Here is a 20761-nt window from a genome sequence, read left to right as displayed (position 1 = left end):
AACTTAAACTAGCTGATAATATTTGACAATAGAGGTGAAAATAAATAAATAAATAAAAGGACTAGGACCCAATTAGGTTTAAAACATGTTCCGAAAAAATATGTAATTTTCAATCTATTTAACCTCTATTTTTATACTTGAATATAATTAAAATTATATCCATATGAATGCGTACCTTCATAATATATGCCAAGTATAAATCCTTCAGTATAAATATGTAAAAGTAACTAGTTTTCTGTTCTTTTCATTCATAACTTCGATATCCATAAAATCTCTTTTATTCTTTTAATAAATTATTATTATTATTATCATCCATTTCATGATTTTCAACGTCGTAGACGAGGCGCATGATTAAAAATTGACTATAAAGTGCAAAACGATGCAATACATCATTGTTAATTGGCTACTTAGCTCACAAAGCAGAGACCCATAGTTCACAATTACAAATTCCAACTACCAAATTCCGTTTGGAATGCCTAATCCACGAACTACAACACCTATGCTATAGTTACAGTTTCCCCTTTTCACTACAATGAAAACACCTACCTAATTTTAACTTACTATTTTAAGAGCTTGCTACATCTCTAATTCATTAAATAGAGAGGGAAGTTTCTACGTTTGTTACATTCTAAAGTCTAGGACGCATAGCGTATTGTTTGCGAAACAAGCAGCAATCTTGTCACCATCCTTGTTCCAACAGACTTCAAATATTCCGCCGTTGCCTGTATATGTTTTTACAATCTTCCCTTCCTTCAAGGACCAGATGTGCATGGACTTATCAAGAGATCCACTGGCTAGATACTCTCCATTTGGGCTAAACGCAACCGAGTATACAGGGTCCCTAGCATAACCAATCAATAAACGAGGTGAAGAAAAAAGTGCAACACATTACATTCGACATTTTTGCCTAAACCATGCTTGATTAATTGCTCATTTCAGCATCAACAAGGTTAGTAGTAATCTTATGGTGTATATAATTATAGAAGCATTTATAGTGTTGCATCCTTTACATAGAAGGAAGGAATAGATAACAGATTTGAGGGATGGTACCTGTGTCCATTCAAGCTGTAGAGAAGTTTCCCCAACTCCACATCCCACAGCTTCACCGTGGAGTCAAATGATGCACTACATAAAAACAAAAGGAAAAGAGAATGTTGAGGAAAATTTAAACCAGGATTTTTAGCATGGCAGATCGGGCAACACAGTCAACACACACCATGAATTCCATTTCTTTTTCAAGGAGAGTTCATCTCGAAACTAAAAAGGGATTTACTTCACACCAAATAGCACAATGAGTCGTTAATGAACATAGAATGAATCAGACACGTTATTCTTCTCCTTTATTCTCCCTTTTCTCCTTCAGGTTACTGCAATATCGTTGCATCTCTACTAAAAAACCAGAAAGCTCTTTTATCTAATCCTAGAACCATTGCATCCTAAATCGGGATTAATTGACGGCCAGTATAGGTTTTAGAAACAATGCCTTTGTGTCACAACCCACTCTTACATTGGGTGAAATATCAAATTAAATTTTTTAAAATTATCATAAAATATGTACTGGAAAGAGAGAAAAGGTACAGAAGTATACTGGAGATAAAACTGTAGGAATTATAGAAATGAGCTGTCAAGAGATTCTGTAATTATTTTCTGTTTTTCAATCCCTTATTTCAAGGGATTACATCTTCTAGGATTAGTATCTTTCCTAACTTAGAGTTTCCTAGTTTAGAGACATAATTTGTATATAAATATGTAATATGTTTCTACTGAAAGTATGCAAGAATAAAATAACAGACTTGTCTGTTTTCTACAATACAGTCTGTTTTCTTTCTACAGCCTGTTTTCTACATGGTATCAGGTTAGAGCGATCAATCCGATTTCCGCTTCTCTTTAAATCAATTCCTGTTTAACTCTATTTTTTTTCATGGCTAATCGGGATCCCTCAGCATCCGAAATCACTTCCCAAACCAGCCCCTCTCAATCTGTTTTTCAGATTTCAGATTTTCAGTGCAGCATAAACAAAATCGCCTCTGGTGTGAACATTGTAAGAAACCAGGCCATATGATAGATCAATGTTGGAAGCTGCACGGAAAACCAGCCGACTGAAAGCCCACATGGTCCAGGTTTCAAAAGGAGGCCCATATTCCCTCTCAAGATGATTCCTCAAGCAGTTTTAGCAAGAAACAGATAGAGGAGCTGCAGCAGATTTTGAGCAATATGATAGCCAAGCCTACCAATGTGACTTATACTGCTACTGATGGAAATAATCCATATGCTTTCTCGGTACAATGGATAATAGACTCGGGTGCATCAGATCACATGACAGGAAATATTGATCTCTTGGAGGAATATAATGAAAGCAGCTTACCAGCTTCTATCAAAATAGCAGATGGCTCTCTCACTATAGTCAAAGGGAGTGGTTCTGTTACATTAAACAAAAATCTAATACTTCATAATGTCCTCTATGTTCCTAGACTTGCATGCAATCTGTTGTCAGTCAGCAAATTAATTAAAGATTATGGTTGTAATGTTGTGTTTGGTACTGGTGGTTGCATTTTTCAGGCACAAGACTCGAAGAGGGTGATTGGCAGTGCTAGGCTGGGCAAAAGATTGTACACTCTTGGAAGTAAAACATCTCATAATCATGCCTTATCCAGTGCTCTTAGGAAACCAATTTTATCTTCTGATCTCAATACCAATAAAATTATGTTATGGCACTCTAGATTAGGTCATCCTAATTTTTACTCTCTTTCCAAAATGTTACCAAACTTATTTATAAATAAAGATCCATCCTTGTTTTCTTGTGAAATTTGTCAAATAGCCAAACACACCAGAAAACCATATATTGCAGCCAAATTTGAACCAACACCACCTTTTTCCATCATCCATAGTGACATTTGGGGCCCTTCTCCTGTCAAAAGTATTTATGGGTATAAGTGGTTTGTGTCTTTTATAGATGATTACTCTAGGACAACATGGGTATTCTTAATGAGAGAAAAGTCTGAGGTTGAGTCTCTTTTTAAAAGTTTTTATCAAAAAGTTGAAACCCAATTTGACACAAAAATAAAAATTCTGAGGAGTGACAATGGAAGTGAGTATTTGAAAAAAACACTTGGGTATTTCTTTAAGGAAAAAGACATTGTTCACCTTACGTCTTGTGTCAACACACCTCAACAAAACGGGGTAACAGAAAGGAAAAATAGACATCTTCTAGAGGTTACTAGGTCTCTTCTGTTTGCTGCTAATGCTCCTAAGTATCTTTGGGGGGAAGCTCTTCTTACAGCCACGTACCTCATCAATAGAATGCTAAGTAAGACTTTAGATTTCAAAATTCCTACTAAGGTTTTGTTTCAGCTTTTTCCCCATTTTAAACATTTAAACTCAAGTCTTTCTCCTCGGGTGTTTGGGTGTACAACCTTTGTTCATACCCACAACAGAGGGAAATTAGATCCTAGGTCCATAAAGTGTGTGTTCTTGGACTATTCTTCGAGTCAGAAGGGTTACAAGTGTTACTCACCTTCCACAAAAAAGACATATGTCTCCTTTGATGTTACACTTTTTGAAAACCAACCTTATTTTTCGGGAATAGAAATTCAATGAGAGAGTTATAAGGAATTTCAGCATGTTTAAACCAATATTTCTTTACAGCCTATCCTTTCTTTACCTATTACTGTCTCTCCAAAGCCTGCTAGCACTGTCCCAGTTCCTAGTGAGGGTGATGGGAATGACCTAAATAACTCTGATGAATTACCTTTCTCCTTATCTCAGAACTCTAGTCCGTGCAAAACACCTTCCACCACTACCAAAAATGCACCTAACAATGACCCTGAAACCATAACTCCCCATCCGAAACAACTCAGTGTTTACTCAAGAAGAAGGAAAGATGTTGCTGAAGAAATCAGTCAGCTTAGTATTCGCCAAGAACCAGATTCGGATCCTGTTGCCTCTGAAAGCCAAGAACCAGATTCGGATCCTATTGCATCTGAAACAGAAGGTAATGATGGTTACCAAGAGGCTACTACTGTTGATCTTGATGACTTTCCTATTGCTATTAGGAAGGAGGTAAGAAAATGCACTGCTCATCCCATAAATAAGTATGTTGCATATGGGAAATTACAGTATAATTTCAGGGCCTTCACTACCAGCATTAACAGTGTGAAAATCCCAAAAAATATGACAAAAACATTTCAATCTCCTGAGTGGAAAAAGGCTGTGGAAGAGGAGATAAAAGCGTTGCAAAAGAATAAGACATAGAGTTTGACAGATTTGCCAGAAGGGAAGAGAGTTGTTGGATGTAGTTGGATATTCACAGTCAAATATCATTCGGATGGGAGTGTGGAAAGATACAAGGCAAGGGTGGTTGCTAAAGGTTTTTCTCAGTCCTATGGCATCGACTACCAGGAGACTTTTGCACCGGTTGCAAAATTGAATACCATCAGAATATTGTTATCAGTAGCCGTTAACATGGACTGGAAATTGCATCAGCTGGACATAAAGAATGCTTTTCTGAATGGGAACCTTGAAGAAGAGGTATACATGGAGGTCCCCCTCGGATTAGAAGGAAAGGTCACTAAGAAAACTGTGTGCAAGCTCAATAAATCCTTATATGGCTTAAAACAGTCTCCCAGGGCTTGGTTTGATCGATTTGCTAAGGCTATGACACATAATGGTTTCAAATAAAGCCAAGCGGATCACACATTATTCAAAAAAATTACACCAAGTGGTAAGATAACCCTCCTAATTGTCTATGTAGATGATATGATTATAACTGGCAGTGATATAGAAGAAATAGAAAAGCTAAAGATGAATCTTGCAAAGGAGTTTGAAACCAAGGATTTAGGGAGGGTGAGGTATTTCCTGGGTATGGAAGTTGCAAGGTCCGAAGAAGGGCTGGTCATAAACTAGCGTAAGTATGTTTTGGATCTTCTTGCAGAAACAGGGATGTTTGACTGCAAACCAGTTGAAACTCCAATGGAGCCATGCTTGAAATTTTGCAAGGATCGGACTGGAAATCCAATAAACAAGGAAACCTACCAAAGGTTAGTTGGTAAGTTGATCTACCTTTCACTGAACAGACCTGATATTGCATATTCAGTGAGCATTGTCAGCCAACATATGAATGATCCTTGAGAAGAACATTTGGAAGCTGTTAACAGAATTCTAAGGTTCTTGAAGTTTACCCCAGGAGCTGGACTTATATTTAGAAAAAATCAAGACATAACAGTGAAGGTTTATACGGATGCAAGCTGGGGAGGTGAATTAACTGATAGAAGGTCAGTTAGTGGCTACTGTGCCTACGTTTGGGGTAATTTGGTGACTTGGAGAAGTAAGAAATAAGTCGTTGTCTCTCGAAGTAGTGCTGAGTCAGAGTTTAGAGCAATGGCTCTCGGTATATGTGAAGGAATGTGGATTAAAAGACTGCTCACAGAACTGGACTTAGATGACAAGAAGAATTTTGAGATTTTTAGTGACAGTCAATCAGCTATGAGTATAGCAAAAAACCCAGTGCAGCATGATAGAACGAAACACATTGAGATAGACAGACATTTTATTTACGAGGTCAACAATGGAGTTGCACAACTGCAGTACATTCCGACGAAGAAACAGCTTGCAGATATCTTCACCAAAGCCCTTCCACGAGTGACTTTTGATGAGCTATCATTCAAACTGGGTATATACAACATATATACACCAGTTTGAGGGGGAGTGTAGGAATTATAGAAATGAGCTGTCATGAGATTCTATAATTATTTTCTGTTTTTCAATCCCTTATTTCAAGGGATTACATCTCCTAGGATTAGTATCTTTCCTAACTTAGAGTTTCCTAGTTTAGAGGCATAATTTGTATATAAATATGTAATATGTTTCTACTGAAAGTATGCAAGAATAAAATAACAGACTTCTCTGTTTTCTACAGTCTGTTTTCTACAATACAGTCTGTTTTCTTTCTACAGTATGTTTTCTACAAAAACATACAGACAAAGAGAGAAATTTATAATTACCCTTCTTAATCAATAAGTTCAATCAAGTTCAAACTTGAAAAGATTAAATGTAAAGGATAGTATCCTGCTATTTGAAACAGCCAAGTCTAGAAATGTTAGACCTAATAAGAATCATTACTTAATTTTACCTTGAAAGAACTAGTTGCTGGTTAGGATTGTTTGTCCCTGGCCCAGTAGGACTCCATCTGATGGCATATATCTCCTGCAGAACATTTGTTTAAAATTTCTCCTAAAATTACAGTAAATGCACCCAGATATGCACAAACAAATTATATAAAAAGAAATTGAAAGCCCAAAAGCACCTTTGAATGTTCCCTCAGATCATGAACATACTTGTCCTGCTTCATACACCATATCTGCTTCAAGACTTTCTATTAGTTGAAACATATAAGAAAAAGAGAATGAAAAATTGAAAACTAATATATAAAGCTGCAGCAACAAAAGAAAACAAAACACAAAACCAACAGAAAGGAATGTATAACAATCCAAAAAGGTGGCATGTTATTTTAAAATTTATATATATAGGTATTGTTTAAATTTCCAAAAAGGAAAAGAATCAGACAAGGTGTAACCAAACAAAAAACGTTTATTGTCATGAAGGATGTCTGCTAAGTAATGATAAAAGGATTGTATATACAACCTTTGCAGTAATATCATCAGAACAAGAGGCCAATAGTGAACCTGTAGGATCCCATTTGACGCAATTTACTTCACCCTGGAAAGCACAAAGTTCAATTCATGAAAAGAAGAGTAGAGATCACAAATTTAATTCAAAAGCTTTACTTATCAGAATCCAAAACAAATCATTGTTTTTCGCTACGAATTAAATCCCATTGTTGGCAAGTTATTAAAGCCATAAGGCTTGTTCATTGTTGTAAAACTTCCCTAGCAATTTGTTTCACAGAAAAACAAAAAGAGAGATTAGTAAATGAAAAATATGTAGCTCTTGAAACATTCTCCTTTAAAGGAGAAAAGGATTTTAGAATTTAGAGAGACACTAACAAGATGTATAAACATTCATTGCACACAAACAAAAGCTATAAGAAGTATTGGCATATCAGTTCAAGCATACAAGAGGGAAGTTGAAGTTCGGGTTTGCAATTTCAAGCTCAGATTGAACCTTGATCTCTGACCCAAGTGTTATTAAACCCTTTTTTATCAGATGCACATAACAAAAATTTAATCTAGAAATGTAAGGAAAACAAACAAACAAAAAGTGAGTTGGAGAAGAGAGATGAATTTATGGGGGACATTACAAGCAGTAGAAGACATGCATTTCATACCACCTACAAGTTGCATCAAAATTAGTATTGGTTAAAACCTAAAGGAATCAGGGATAGGCATTTCCTGGTCAGTTTGAACCTTGTTTGGATCCAACAGTTAGCGCACTCTTTTGAATAAAACTAAAAGAACCAACCAAGAACATTATGAGATTGTTAGACCATTAAGACCAGAAACAAACCTGATGCCCTGCAAAGGTTTTAATAGGGCGCGTTTCTCCAATCTTGCAAACATATATCATATTATCAGTGGAGCTTGTTGCAAATGAAACATTGTTCCGCCAATCAACATCAAGGGTTGGACCTAAAAGGTAAAACGGTGGAATTCAGGGAAATGATTATCGGTTATGCAACCAAAACCCAAAGATTAAAGTTTAGTCCAATGGTCCACCTGTGTGAAATTCAAACTGCTGCTTCCATTCCTCTGCCTTCACATCCCACACAATTGCAGTTTTATCACAGCTTCCCGTAAGAAGATAATCACCCTTCTTGTTCCACTTCAGAGAAAATATAGGTCCTTTGTGTTTACTCAACGTAGTTCTTAGTTCACCTAAACCAAGAAGTGAGCGACAGAGAGGGAAAAAGGGGTCAAGGAAGATGAAGTGTGGAAGTCTCACAATCAGTCCAAAATAGCGACGTAATTATAGATAACTAAAAGTATAACAAGTTCAGTTAAAAACACAAATAAACCTCTTATTTTAGCCAGGTAACCAGCTATTAATTTAATTAAAAAAAGGAATGTTATGAGCACCAAAAAACACGGGGAAAAACTTAGTCGGTATATCTGAACATCTCAAAGGCTGGTTTAACAAAATAGGTTTGTGGCCTTTAATTTGAGGATATAGAATGGCACAAATAAACTAACCCAACTTACCATTTGTAGTCCAAATCCTTGCTTGGCCATCATATGACCCTGTTGCAAGCAATGTCCCCTCACCCTGAATACAAGTAGGAAAAAGGAATCATACTTGTTCTACATTGAAAAGAATGACAACAAGATAGGCAAGTAGCTCAAGTGCAATTTATGGAATTTCCAATAAGTTCACTCACTACACAAGAACAATTAAAACAACACTTGCCATTTCTAGAATTTCCAATTAAGTGCACTTACCGAGCAAGACCAATTAAAAATACACGCTTTAGATAGAAATAATTGCTTCTTACATAAGAAAACACCATTGCAGAGTAGAAGTATTTGCATTAGTTGTAATCCTTATGAACCGAACATCCATTAGAAAACAAACTGGCAAAATGACATGGTCAACTTCCATTCTGCTTTAACAAACAAAACCATCTAAGGATAATAAAACACCGTCCTTACTCCATCAACACCTGAATGACCAAAAAACTGGCTGCCACTCCAAATCCATCGCTCAAAGAACCAATGTTATATACAGTCATAACAACTGAACTAATCAGGTTTATTATATGATCTAGAGAAACCAGATCAAGTTTAACTGAAACAGACTACTCTGAAACCAGCCTAATTCCTGCAACCAAGTATTCTAGGAAAACAAAAGTAGGAAGTGTATCATAAAAATGTTAAACAACAGCTATTCTTGTTGCCTCTTCTTTGTGATATCTCTAGTCATTTCTTTTATTACATTAAATTTTATTAGTTCCGTGTATTGTCAGCTCTATACCAAAGTATGTCAAATGAAGTGGCAATCCATAACATCAAATTAAGTAAATGAGAGAAGAAAAAGTGTTGGGTTGGGTCTGTTCTGTACTAAAAGGAACCAAAAATTAGTCAACAACTTAAGCCCGTTTTGAAGTACTCACATTCCAATCAAGTGTAGTCACATCTTTGCTCTTCTCATTTGTTCTTCCTTTCACATGCTTCAGAACTAGAACATTTGAAGGACTGTTTTGGGCACCAGATTTGAAAAGCCCGTCGGATATTGTCCAAATACGAGCCGTAGAATCTCCAGATCTAGAAATTCACGGAATGAGAGTTCAGTGAAAGTGAAATAAACAAACTTTATGAATGCACACAAAGATCAAAGACACTCCACTATTCAGCAGCAGAGATTAAAACCCATGCTGCACGCTTATCAATTATCCGGATGACATGTAAACTAACAGAAATTAGAAAACAAGAGAAACAATCATAAATAATGGAACTCATGGCATAGATCAGCATGATCTCAGTTTGGTTTTCTGAAAGACCTCAACCAGTATTAGCAACAGTGTAAATAGGGATCTCTGCTGGACATGAAGAACTTCAACTGTCCGACCCTAGAACACATTACAAACAACAATACACCTACCTACAGGTCCTATAGTCACAAAACTCGAGAGTGCACAAATTGCATTTCCATAAACAGACCACCTATCCCATGGGCAGGACTATTAAAAAGGTTTTGCTACCAATAAGGCTTAACTTGTATCATTTTAGAACTTCTAAACTTTCTCATTGATCTAACACAAAAGATACATCTCATGTAGCAACACAAATTAGCAAGTTTTGACAGAAGGGAAAAGAAAGCAAAATGACTGGAAACGCATAAAGTAGAGAAAATACATATGTAAAAGACCAAACTATCAATGTAAGAAACATTTCATTACAGAAAAATACTCACCCTGATGCAAGAAGTGAACCAGTTGGGCTCCATGCACACGCACAGACCTACAGTAATAAATGCTCAGAGAGAGACAAAGGAGATGGAATAAATGTGCATATGTGCAAGTCCATCTTGGTACGTAAGAAGATTCAGAGAGGCTCAAACCTCAGAAGTGTGCCCTTCCAAAATGGTAACCTCAGAGCTAGGAATTTCACAAGCATCTTGAGATGCAGGGTTCGACGTAGTAGCAGTATCCATAGGTTCTGGTCCTACATGATGAGAAGAAATAGAAATGAAAATGAATGACCTGGCACACTGGTTAACAGAGCTATTTTGCACGAGTTGTCAATATTCATTTACGCAAAATGTCAAGGCTAATAAAAAGATAATGATATCAAGTTAGGAATAAATATACCAAAGGAGTTTACTAACCTACAAAAGTTCCATTTTCTTCATGCCTAACAACATCCTTGTCTTCTTGATCCAAAACCATCTCTTTATAAGAAACTTCTTCCGGTTGCTTTTCTCTCTCCTTATTGCTTTCAGCCCTCTCCCTTTCCTTTTCACGTTCCTTCTCCTTTTCGTGTCTTTCTTTCTCTCGCACTCGCCCACGCTCTCCTTCATGCTCCCGATCAACCTCTTTATCTTTATCTTCATCTTTTTTTCTGTCCTTTTGGATATTCTTCCTTTTCTCTTTTATCATTTGCCGCAATTGATTTACATCCTTTGTTATTATATCCAAAGGTTGCAAGAATGAGAAATCTTCATCCATTTCTGCATCATTCTGCAAACACAAAACAAATAGTGATGAATATTTAAATAATAGTCTTAGCAATCACGTGATCCCCCACCCACGAAAAATTATCAATAATGATGATGATGATGATAAGGATCCTAACATTACTCAGGTTGGCTTCCATCTCCAAGTACTGAAGTCCTTTCTGAACAAATGTGATAAGCGCACCAGGTGGAACCAAACTCCCATCAATAGTACACTTATTAATGCCTGCTTCATATCCTAAAGTGAACGCTGAATGCGTAAAACCTGCAGGCATTTGATAAGCAGAAGATGGTTCATTTGAAACTTGAGAAACAATAATGTACAACAAAGGAGTCCTCCCCCAATTTTTCTCTACATAAAAATCACTATGTAAACAAATAGCAAAATTGTTTCTTAGCTCTTAGAATTCAAATTTAGACTATGCTTGTTCTGAAGAAAGGAAAATGGAGGGAAGAATAAAAGGTGAGGAAAGAAAAGAAAATTTGATTCAAGTCAAATAAGTGTTTTCCTCCCACTTTGGTAATGATTTTTGTATTGGGCAGCTAATCAGGTTCTTGCGTCTTGTAAATTAATGAATGATAACATCTTTACATTTAATGATTCAATATACAGAAAGCTAGATCATGCAGCGTACCTAAAGGTGCCTAGCCATCCATTTTCCTTCCACCAAAACAATGGAATAAAGAACTATTTTCCTTTCAAACTTTCTCTTTCCTAACTCTAATCCTACCAAACAGTGATAATTAATAAGCAAAATATGTGTAGTGTGTGTAGATTTTCAATTCAATACTACAAGTCTACAAGTATGCAAAATGTGAATCAGGAGATGTCTGCCTCAATCAGTGCAAGTATTATAATGTTAAATATCTATCATTTCAGAAAGCGAGAGTTAATAATAGAGATTCTCATCTAAAGACATCTGGTGCCCTAGCCAGTATCATTAAATTATGCCGGTGATAAAAACTAAGAAATTCAAAACCCTAACCACAATAACCCTCAATATCAACCATCCCTCTTTACGGATCTAGAGCCAAAATGTACTTCTGGACATCATAATTTCAGAAATTAACCTCAAAATTACATTTCATACGCTCTAATTAATTTATTTCCCGTTTATTTTCTTTCAGTTGCACGAGCAATGAAATAACTGCTTAAATTACAAGTTATTAGCTGAAAATACAGCAAAAAGGGAAAATCCAATAAGTACAGAATTATAACGAAATAAAGAAAATATTCAAAAATACGGATCGCTGTAATGAGAGGCTAAAAATTAAAGGAAATTTTGAACTGACCTGATTCTTGAAGATAACGGAAGACGAGGTAATTCAACTCAACGGAGGTGATGGAGGTCATAGTTACGTAACCCACCTAATCCAACGGCTACAATAGAAAGCTCAAACTATCATCAAGTAAGCGACCCAACGTCTGAGAGAGAAGAAGAGTAAGGGAATGTAAAAAATAAAATAAAAGAGAGCCTATTATTATTAGATTTTGCAGAAAGGCAGAGATAAAGAGGGACGGAGAGAGAAACGAATATTATCTGGCAAAAAGGCACAGGAGACCCTTGTACTTTTGGAAAAAAACCAATATGGCCCTCAAATTATTTTTGAACCCAATATAACTCTCTAACTTAACTCAATGTGACATTTTGACCAACTTTGTATGTTGTTGAACGTTATGATATTGACGTGGCAGTTCATAGTACAAACGTGGTGATTTACAGTGCTGACATGGTAGTCAGAATAACTGATGATGTGATAGATGACACGGTAATGAGCTAAATTGATTTTTTGATTTTGTTTTAGGGTTAAATTGGTTTATTAAAAAGTTAAGTTAATTATTTAATTTTATAAAAAAATAAAAATATTTAAAATATATAAATTTATAAATATTAAAAGAATAAATATAAAAATTAAATTACAGATATATATACATATATATTAAAAATACTAAACATAACTAATAAAAATCGTTACTTGTGTCAATACATAAATCTAATCATATTTCAAATAATTTTTAAGCGTTATTTTATATATTAGCTTATTAGATATTGTGTAAGGGTTTATGAATAGTCATTAGAATTATTCAATGATTAAATGTGTTTATCGATATAAAAACTTATTATTTTTTCTAATTATATTTAAATATAAAATCCGTAAGTCGTGACTAACCTACTAAGAATATTTTATATAAGTGTTGATGATATGATTATATGTTACATGTATATATTATGTACACTATATTTTTAAAAAAATATTTTTAATTTTTTAATAATTTATAAATTATCATTTTATAATTTATTATATATATTTAATTTCTTTTAATTTTAATAGTATTTTTAATATGATTAATATTTATATTTAATTTTTTAATAATTTAATTTTTACTTTTAGTATTTTTTATATTTTTTTAATAATTTAATTTTTACTTTTAGTATTTTTATATTTAATTTTTTAATTTTTTAAATATTTTTATTTTTAAATTTTTAAATAATTTTAATTTTTTTTAAAAACAAATAATCCCTTAAATTTTTTAAAAAAAATCAATTTGACTCTTGAACAAAACCAAAAAATCAATTTAACACATGAGTCATGTCATCCGCTACATCATCATCCATCATGGGCTCCCAGGTCAGTATTGTGAAACATCACGTCAACATTGTAACCATTGACGATAGAAAACGTGATTAAAGGGTCACATTGAATTTTTTTATTTTTTTAGTTGGAGGGTTATATTGGGTGAAAAAATAATTTGAGGGTCACATTGATTTTTTCCCAAAAATACAAGAGCCTCTAATGCCTCTTTGCCCTAATATTTCCCCTAATATTTCCTAGCTTTCTTTTTTTTAATTAGTTAATTAAATTCCTTTTATTAAAAGATTTGTTTCATTAGGCTGGGCCTACTCCAGTATTTGAAATACCGCATCTCGGATCTGGATGATGGACGGATATCTATTTAGGCCCGATATAGTTGGCTCAGTTATTTCCCATAAGGCTCCTGCCGAGCCGATTTCAATAAAATTCAGGCTGATTCGCGACTGGAATAACCAAATGTGATCCGTTACAAAATTGTAAGCTGTACTAGTTAGCTATTCAAAATCAACTTAAAAGAAAATACGATTAACAACTCAAGGTATATCTTATAAAAATAATTATTTAAATTTAAAACTAAAAAAAATTACCATTGGTACTATTAATGAATTTTAATTTTAATTTTGTCCATAAAACAACAAGTTCAAGGTTTAATTGTTGAATGTTGAGTTATCTTTTTAAAGAGATACAAGTTCTACTCCTTTGATAGGAATTAGTGTTCTCTTATTTTTCCTCCAATGGATGATGGAATGTGTCATATTCCTATTAATAAAATTGATATATTACATAAAGTTGAATAAAATATATTACAAATAATATTAGATTAAATCATAAAACAAAAATAGATAAAGTTCAATTTCAGTTTAAATATTTTTTTTAGAGATTGAAGTAAAGAAAAATAAAATCCGAAAAACTTAATATATCATTTATTCTTCTCATAAGTTATATTGTTAACATTATCAAGTGATACACTATAATTGACTGATTCTTATAATAATATAAAAAAATAGCGATAGTAACTTTTGATATTTTAAGGGACAAATATTCAGAAAAAAGTTAGAGATTTTTTTTTTGGTTACTGGCAAAGATAATAAGAATTAAGATTCAAGGCATGCTCTCTCCCCACCCGAGATGCTGGAACTTACTAAATCGAAAGATGAAGTTTTTTTTCCCTCGATTATACGCAGAAATGCTCTCTCCTTCTTGTTGGGATGCAGTATGTGAACGCAATCACTTTGGTTGTTTTGGATTAGGGTTTAAACATTGCTTCTTTATTAAACTTGACCAAAAGAAAAAAGATTATCCTACTTTTTTGGACTGTCCACACCAATAATTCATATTCTTTTTGGAGTCTGCATCAAAGAAATTGCAACATATAATACTTTTTTGTACTGTCCACACCAATAATTCATCTTCTTTTTTGACTGTCCACACCAATAATTCATATTCTTTTTGGAGTCTGCATCAAAGAAATTGCAACACTATAATACTAATAATAAAAGCAAAATTCTAAATCTTTTGGAAAATCAGTTGTTAATGCATCACACGGAGACAAGGTAAACCTGTTTTGTTAACGGGTTACATTTATTTATATGGAAATGCAACGTCAATCATGTGTTTCACATTCCACTATTTTTCCCTCTTAAAATACATGATCAACCACCACCACCACCTCTGTCTTCAACATTTTTTAAAGCTCCTTTATCTTATTTTAATTTAACTAGTCGTATTCTTGATTGATTCCCACCACCTTTACTCTGTCATAACTTGACCTCCATTGAAAAAAATTTGAGCTACAATACTAACATCTCATTTCTCTCCCGTGGAAAAGCTCATCATGTTCCAACAATTCATCTTTCTCCTTGGCCTCCATTTCCTTTTTCTTCTACTACCTTTCTCATCAGCTTACACGCGTCCTGCTGAGTACTTCATCAACTGTGGATCAAGTTCCAACTTCAACGGCAACGACGGTCGAAACTTTGTCGGCGACCGGCGTTCTGGTGTTTCCTTCTTCGTAGGACAAGGCAGCAGCACTGTCCAAGACACGAGTCCCCCGGACGGCTTGTCTCAACTCTACTGGTCCGCAAGAACCTATCGACAGCCTTCGTTTTATGAGTTTATGATGAAAGAAAGCGGCACCTACTTTGTACGTCTCCATTTCTTTATTTCTTCATCTTCTAATAATCTAGCCAACGCTGTATTCAGTGTTGTAGCTTCAGAGTTTAGTCTATTATCAAATTTTAGTGTCAAAAACAATCCTGGTTTGCCTGTCATCAAGGAATTTTTGGTCAATGTTAGAGTAGGAAGATTTAGAATCCACTTTGTACCTACTGAAGGATCAAATCTAGCTTTTATAAACGCCATTGAAGTCTTTCTTACCCCTGAAAAGTTCATAATCGATACCGCTCCGCTCATTACTCCGGCAGCCGGACGACGAAATTATTTCGTCCATTTGCAATCTCAGGTGTTGCATACCCTTCATAGGATCAATGTTGGGGGGCCTATCCTCACACCAGAGAGTGATACATTGTGGAGGAACTGGATACCAGATGATAGTTTCTTATTCAATCCAAGAGCTGCTAGGAACAGTTCATTTTTTAGTGATGAACCTAAATACAAATTGGGAAATGCCACTGAATATATTGCCCCAAGTCTTGTTTATAGGACTGCAAAGGAAATTAATGTAGAAGAGAGCAGGAAATTGAATCTGTCCAATATAACTTGGAGCTTTAATGCGAGTAAGAGTTCTAGACACTTTGTTCGCTTGCACTTTTGTGACATAGTTGCTCCATCTTTTGATTCTATTGTCTTTAATCTCTCCATCTACAACAAGTTTGTCCAGAGGATTAGTTCGTATGAACAAACGGGACAGTTAGAAACTCCGTTTTACTTCGATTGTGTGGTTGATTCTGATGAATCTGGAACCATGAACATAAGTGTAGGGCCTACATCCGACTCTCAGGATCAAAATGCCTTCTTAAATGGAATCGAAATAATGGAGTTTATGAAGAAATCGGATATTGTTTTGCCTACAGAGAAGCCTAAAAGTAAAAGGAGTAATCTCTTTGCTATTGTTGGTTCAGTTGTTGGGGGTACATTTGTTATTATTTTGATAGTGGCAGTGCTTGTGGTTTCGAAGTGCAGGAAAGCAAAGGCTTCACAATCTTCAGCTAACATGTCCCCTTCCAACTTAAATTTTGCTCTTAGAATACCTTATCATGAAATTGAGCAATCAACCAAGAACTTTCATTCCAGTTTGTTGATTGGAGAAGGTGGATTTGGAAAAGTCTATGAAGGATTGTTGAATGGTAAGAAAGTTGCTGTTAAAAGGAGTGAACCGGGACGTGGACAAGGCCTTTTAGAATTTCAGACAGAGATTGAAGTCTTGTCCCGAATCCACCATCTTCATCTTGTTTCATTAATAGGATACTGTGATGAAGGATTGGAAATGATATTGGTGTATGAATTCATGGGGAAGGGTACCCTAAGAGATAATCTTTATTACTCAACTCCCTCTGTTGACAAATTGTGTGGTGCTCGATCCGAATTATCTTGGAAGCAGAGGCTTGAAATTTGCATTGGCGCGGCCAAAGGACTTAATTACCTACACACTGGTTCGAATGGAGAAATCATTCACCGTGATGTCAAGTCCACAAACATCCTACTTGATGAACAGTTGGTAGCCAAAGTTGCTGATTTCGGTATCTCGAAATTAGTCCTTCCTGATGTTGAACACAGTGTTAACGTCAAAGGTACATTCGGATATCTCGACCCCGAATACTTCCTATCACTGCAGTTGACGGACAAATCCGATGTCTACTCTTTTGGAGTCGTGCTTCTCGAAGTACTCTGTGCTAGGCCGGCGGTTATCTGGTCAAATAGGAGGGAAGAAGTGAACTTAGCCGAATGGGGAATGCTTTGGTTGAGAAAAGGCCAACTTGAGAAGATAATTGATCCAATGCTAGTGGATACAATCAACCCCAACTCATTAAGGAAGTTTGGTGAGACAGCCGAAAAGTGTTTAAGGCCATCCGGTAGAGAAAGGCCGATTATGCGGGATGTGCTGTACGATTTAGAGTACGCATTGCAGCTTCAGTTAACTCCGATGAATGGTGGACCAGATGAAGATAGTACCACTAATGCTTCATTAGAATTCACAATGCCGGTTCTTCATCCATTACCTTCGAATGACGAAGAAGATGCAACTGTGGTACTTGATGATGGTTCAGGTGTAACTTCTAGCCAAGTTTTCTCAACATTGAGGGTTGGTGAGGCCAGATGAGCTCCACTGATTTACTTAATAAATTACATTTTGTAAGTAGTATTCTTTTTGGTATATTTTTATATGCTTTTGTTGACTCAAATCCAGGATGATTATGCATTGCAAACTACTACAGATAACTTTTGGAACATTTTCTCTCTTTTGTGGGCAAATCCCAGTGTTTAAAATATGATTCCATATCAATTTGGAAATATGCTCAAAATCTTAAATAACTAAAATCCAAAACTTAATAAAGATGCTAATTTCAAATTTAAATATCTAAACCTAAAACAACTAGAACGAAAGGCTCAGAATTTGACAAAATTAAGCCTAATCAATAACTAAAATAGCATTAAATTATTAAATATTGAATTAAAACAGCACATTGAACACCTTTACTCATTTGCATGATTTTAACTTTAGGTAAATTACATTTAAGGCTTTCTTATCTAGATCATTGAACTTTCAATTGTTACATTTATATCATTTATGTTATCTAATTTGATTAAATTTAGATCATTTAACTTTGAACAATTGTTTCATCCATTTCATTTAAAAGAAACCCTTAAAAATTCTCTCAATCTTATAACCCAGCCAAAATTCTCCACCGTTGACCGCGCTTATCATTGTCGTCAGCTATCATCTATCACCATTCTCAACATTCGTTAGATCCCAAAATTTACAATACATCCTTTTTTTTTTAATCTCTTTAACATAAATCTAATATTTGTTTCATAAAAAAGATCACTGAAAATAGAAACAAAAGTGGCATTGGATATAGTTTAATCTTTTAAGCAGGAGCCTCAATGTTTTGTTGCAATGGACCCTTTTTATCCATTTTTGGTGATTATGGGTGCTTTAAGTCTATAGGCCCATTAAGAAAACAATTGAAGCACCGACCAAAGCGAAGAAAACAAATGATGGCGCATGTGAAACCACGTGCCCACACGCACAACCAAGTCCACACAGTCATAGTCTTCTTACCTAGTGACTTGAACCTCAGCCAAGCATTTTCTTCTCTTTAAAGTTTTCATATGTATACTTACTTTCCCGTGGATTAAAGCGCCAGAGTGAGTTCCGCAAGCAAAGTTATTCAAAACCAAATAACATTTAATACATTTTGGAATGTTCAAACCCAAGACAGGATCTGAGGTTTTAAATTCATCAGTTGGGGGATTTGGTATTAATGGCATTCACATTACAACTCACAGGACTAATCTTTATTACATGCCTCCCAATGACCAATGCAATATTCTAACATCATTAAAAATTTAGATTCTCCAATAATGTAATGCATACTTCATTTAGATTCTCCAATAATGTAATGCATTCTTCATTTAGATTCTCAATAATGTAATGCATGCTTCATTATCATAGTTTTGGACAGAACTCAAGACAAAATACCACTGCTGGAATATCCAACCAAGTCTTTGACAAGCTGCCGGGAAGAAGTTGGGGAGCGAGTTTATCCGGGAAAACTACCAAGTCTCGCCGAATGTTTTAGGCCTCATTGGTTGAACCCAGTCAGGACTATTCACGGGGCCAATTGAATATTCTCTTCTTCAAAAGATCAACCACTTCATTTCACTCTTTTTCGGGCATAAAAAATTTGATAACAAACAAAGTGAGAAAGATTAGGAATATAATAATTCAATTATTTGATGACAGAGTTTTATATGATTTAAGATTAATATTTAACTAAAAAGTAGAATAAATAAGCGAATAACACCTAATATTTATGCACACAAAAAATTAGAAGTTGTGAATTGTTATAAATAGAGAATAGAATATTAAGCAAACAAATAATAAGAGATACAAAAATAAAGAGAGAATTTTGTATTATTTTCATAATATAGAATGTGTATAATATTTTTTCCTAAACTATATATTTATTTGTTAAAGAGAATAAGTTACATCAAATAATAATTCTAGTGGACTTCAAGGTCTAAAGCTTAGAATTACAATCATAATGGACATCCATAAATAATACATATTTATAACACTCTTCTTAGATGTCCAATAAATATAATGTATCATCTAAATATTTAACCAGACGTATTAGACTAAAATTTTTAAAAATTTTAGTATACTTCTAACACTTAAATTCTTCAAAGATGAATTGTATTATATAAGGATCCACACGATCATTAAATGTATATAAAATCTTTTATAGCTACCAAATTTAAAGGTTGATGCATCAATCACAATTTTTTTTTAAAAAAATTATGATTAAAACCATACTTTATACCATGCGACTTCATCTATTTTATTTTGTTTAAAAAATTACTCATTTGAACTCCATTTACTTTACACCTTCAGGTGTTTACTCTATTAATCTTAAAATTTTATGTTTTGGGGGGTTAATTATATATTATATTTAAGTAACATTTTTTTATATTTTTTCAATCATTTCTATATTTATATTCTTTTGATAAATTAAAATCCTTTTTTTCTTTCATTATTTCAATAGATTTATTATATGTAAAAATATTGTCGATATTTTTTATATTTTAGTTCCATTATTTTCTCTTAGTGAAGACTGTTCATCTGTGTATTTATTTATTTATTTATTTATACACGCATTTGCATCTTATCTTTATTTTTAATTTTCTGACTGCCGGAGGTCTTCCACGGAAGCTGCTCTCAACCTGACGTTGGGGTCAGCCTACTACCCTACCTCCCCCTTATCCCATTGCATATGGGAATCAGGGTTTTGTTGTTGTTGTTGTTGTATTTTCTCGTAGTGACATAAATTATTAAGATATCTTCATTATTTTATTTAGGTATTGGAATCTCTTTTAGATTTTTATGATAGTTATGAATTAGGTTTATTCAATAACACCCGACAGTATTATATGATAGTCTTAATTATTTTATTAATTTTTCTTTTACGAGAAATTTTATATTTGGAATAAATTCAATTATCATGCTTTATAGATTATTTACATTCTTGTTCTCTAATATATTATCCTTTTGGGACTTTAATTCAAATTTAGAATGTTTTCAATTGGTGTATGATGCTTAATTACTCTTATTGTGTCTATAAATACATTAATAATTAACTTGAAATAATATAAAAGGTAAACTACACATTTAATATTTAAATTATTATTTTTGTTTCGTTTTGGTATCAATTTTTTTTCTTCAAAATCATACATAACATTTAGTTTAAGTTCGATTTTAGTATCTCGCTGATAAAAACTTAACATAATTGCTGACGTGGTATTTAAAAAAATCAATGATAATGTGATATTACCTTATGGTGATACATCAACATCATCGTTA

The 20761-nt window shown here is 34.1% G+C and overlaps 2 protein-coding genes across 2 annotated transcripts; one reads left to right on the top strand and one right to left on the bottom strand.

The window, feature by feature from the left end:
• Positions 1–365: 365 nt before the first annotated feature.
• On the bottom strand, positions 366–12107 carry LOC120141778 (WD40 repeat-containing protein HOS15-like). The gene is made up of 14 exons (XM_039156578.1): positions 11917–12107; positions 10743–10888; positions 10276–10627; positions 10009–10112; positions 9862–9908; positions 9062–9212; positions 8154–8217; positions 7671–7829; positions 7462–7583; positions 6640–6714; positions 6302–6355; positions 6128–6201; positions 1051–1125; positions 366–841 (listed from the first exon to the last, which is right to left on the bottom strand). The coding sequence occupies exons 1-14, from the start codon at positions 11975–11977 to the stop codon at positions 622–624; spliced, it is 1704 nt and encodes a 567-aa protein (XP_039012509.1). The 5' UTR covers positions 11978–12107; the 3' UTR covers positions 366–621.
• A 2829-nt stretch (positions 12108–14936) lies between these two features.
• On the top strand, positions 14937–17597 carry LOC120141776 (probable receptor-like protein kinase At5g24010). The gene has a single exon (XM_039156577.1). It carries the CDS (start codon positions 15053–15055, stop codon positions 17495–17497), a length of 2445 nt encoding a protein of 814 aa, XP_039012508.1. The 5' UTR covers positions 14937–15052; the 3' UTR covers positions 17498–17597.
• The last annotated feature ends 3164 nt before the right edge of the window (positions 17598–20761 follow it).

Source organism: Hibiscus syriacus, unplaced genomic scaffold (assembly GCF_006381635.1).
Source record: "Hibiscus syriacus cultivar Baekdansim isolate YM2019G1 unplaced genomic scaffold, ASM638163v2 tig00110813_pilon, whole genome shotgun sequence".
NCBI classification, from domain to species: Eukaryota; Viridiplantae; Streptophyta; class Magnoliopsida; order Malvales; family Malvaceae; genus Hibiscus; species Hibiscus syriacus.
The sequence above is the reverse complement of the archived record's forward strand: the minus strand, read 5'-3'. Positions and strand labels throughout refer to the sequence as shown.

Excerpts from the sequence above, each read along its gene's own strand:
- LOC120141778 (XM_039156578.1), bottom strand. The coding sequence starts at position 11,977 with ATGACCTCCATCACCTCCGTTGAGTTGAATTACCTCGTCTTCCGTTAT. Across the intron at positions 9,213-9,861 it reads GGTTCACTTCTTGCATCAGG|ATCTGGAGATTCTACGGCTC; the intron begins GTGAGTATTTTT and ends GTGAATTTCTAG. Across the intron at positions 8,218-9,061 it reads TGACTACACTTGATTGGAAT|GGTGAGGGGACATTGCTTGC; the intron begins GTGAGTACTTCA and ends ACTTGTATTCAG.
- LOC120141776 (XM_039156577.1), top strand. The coding sequence starts at position 15,053 with ATGTTCCAACAATTCATCTTTCTCCTTGGCCTCCATTTCCTTTTTCTT.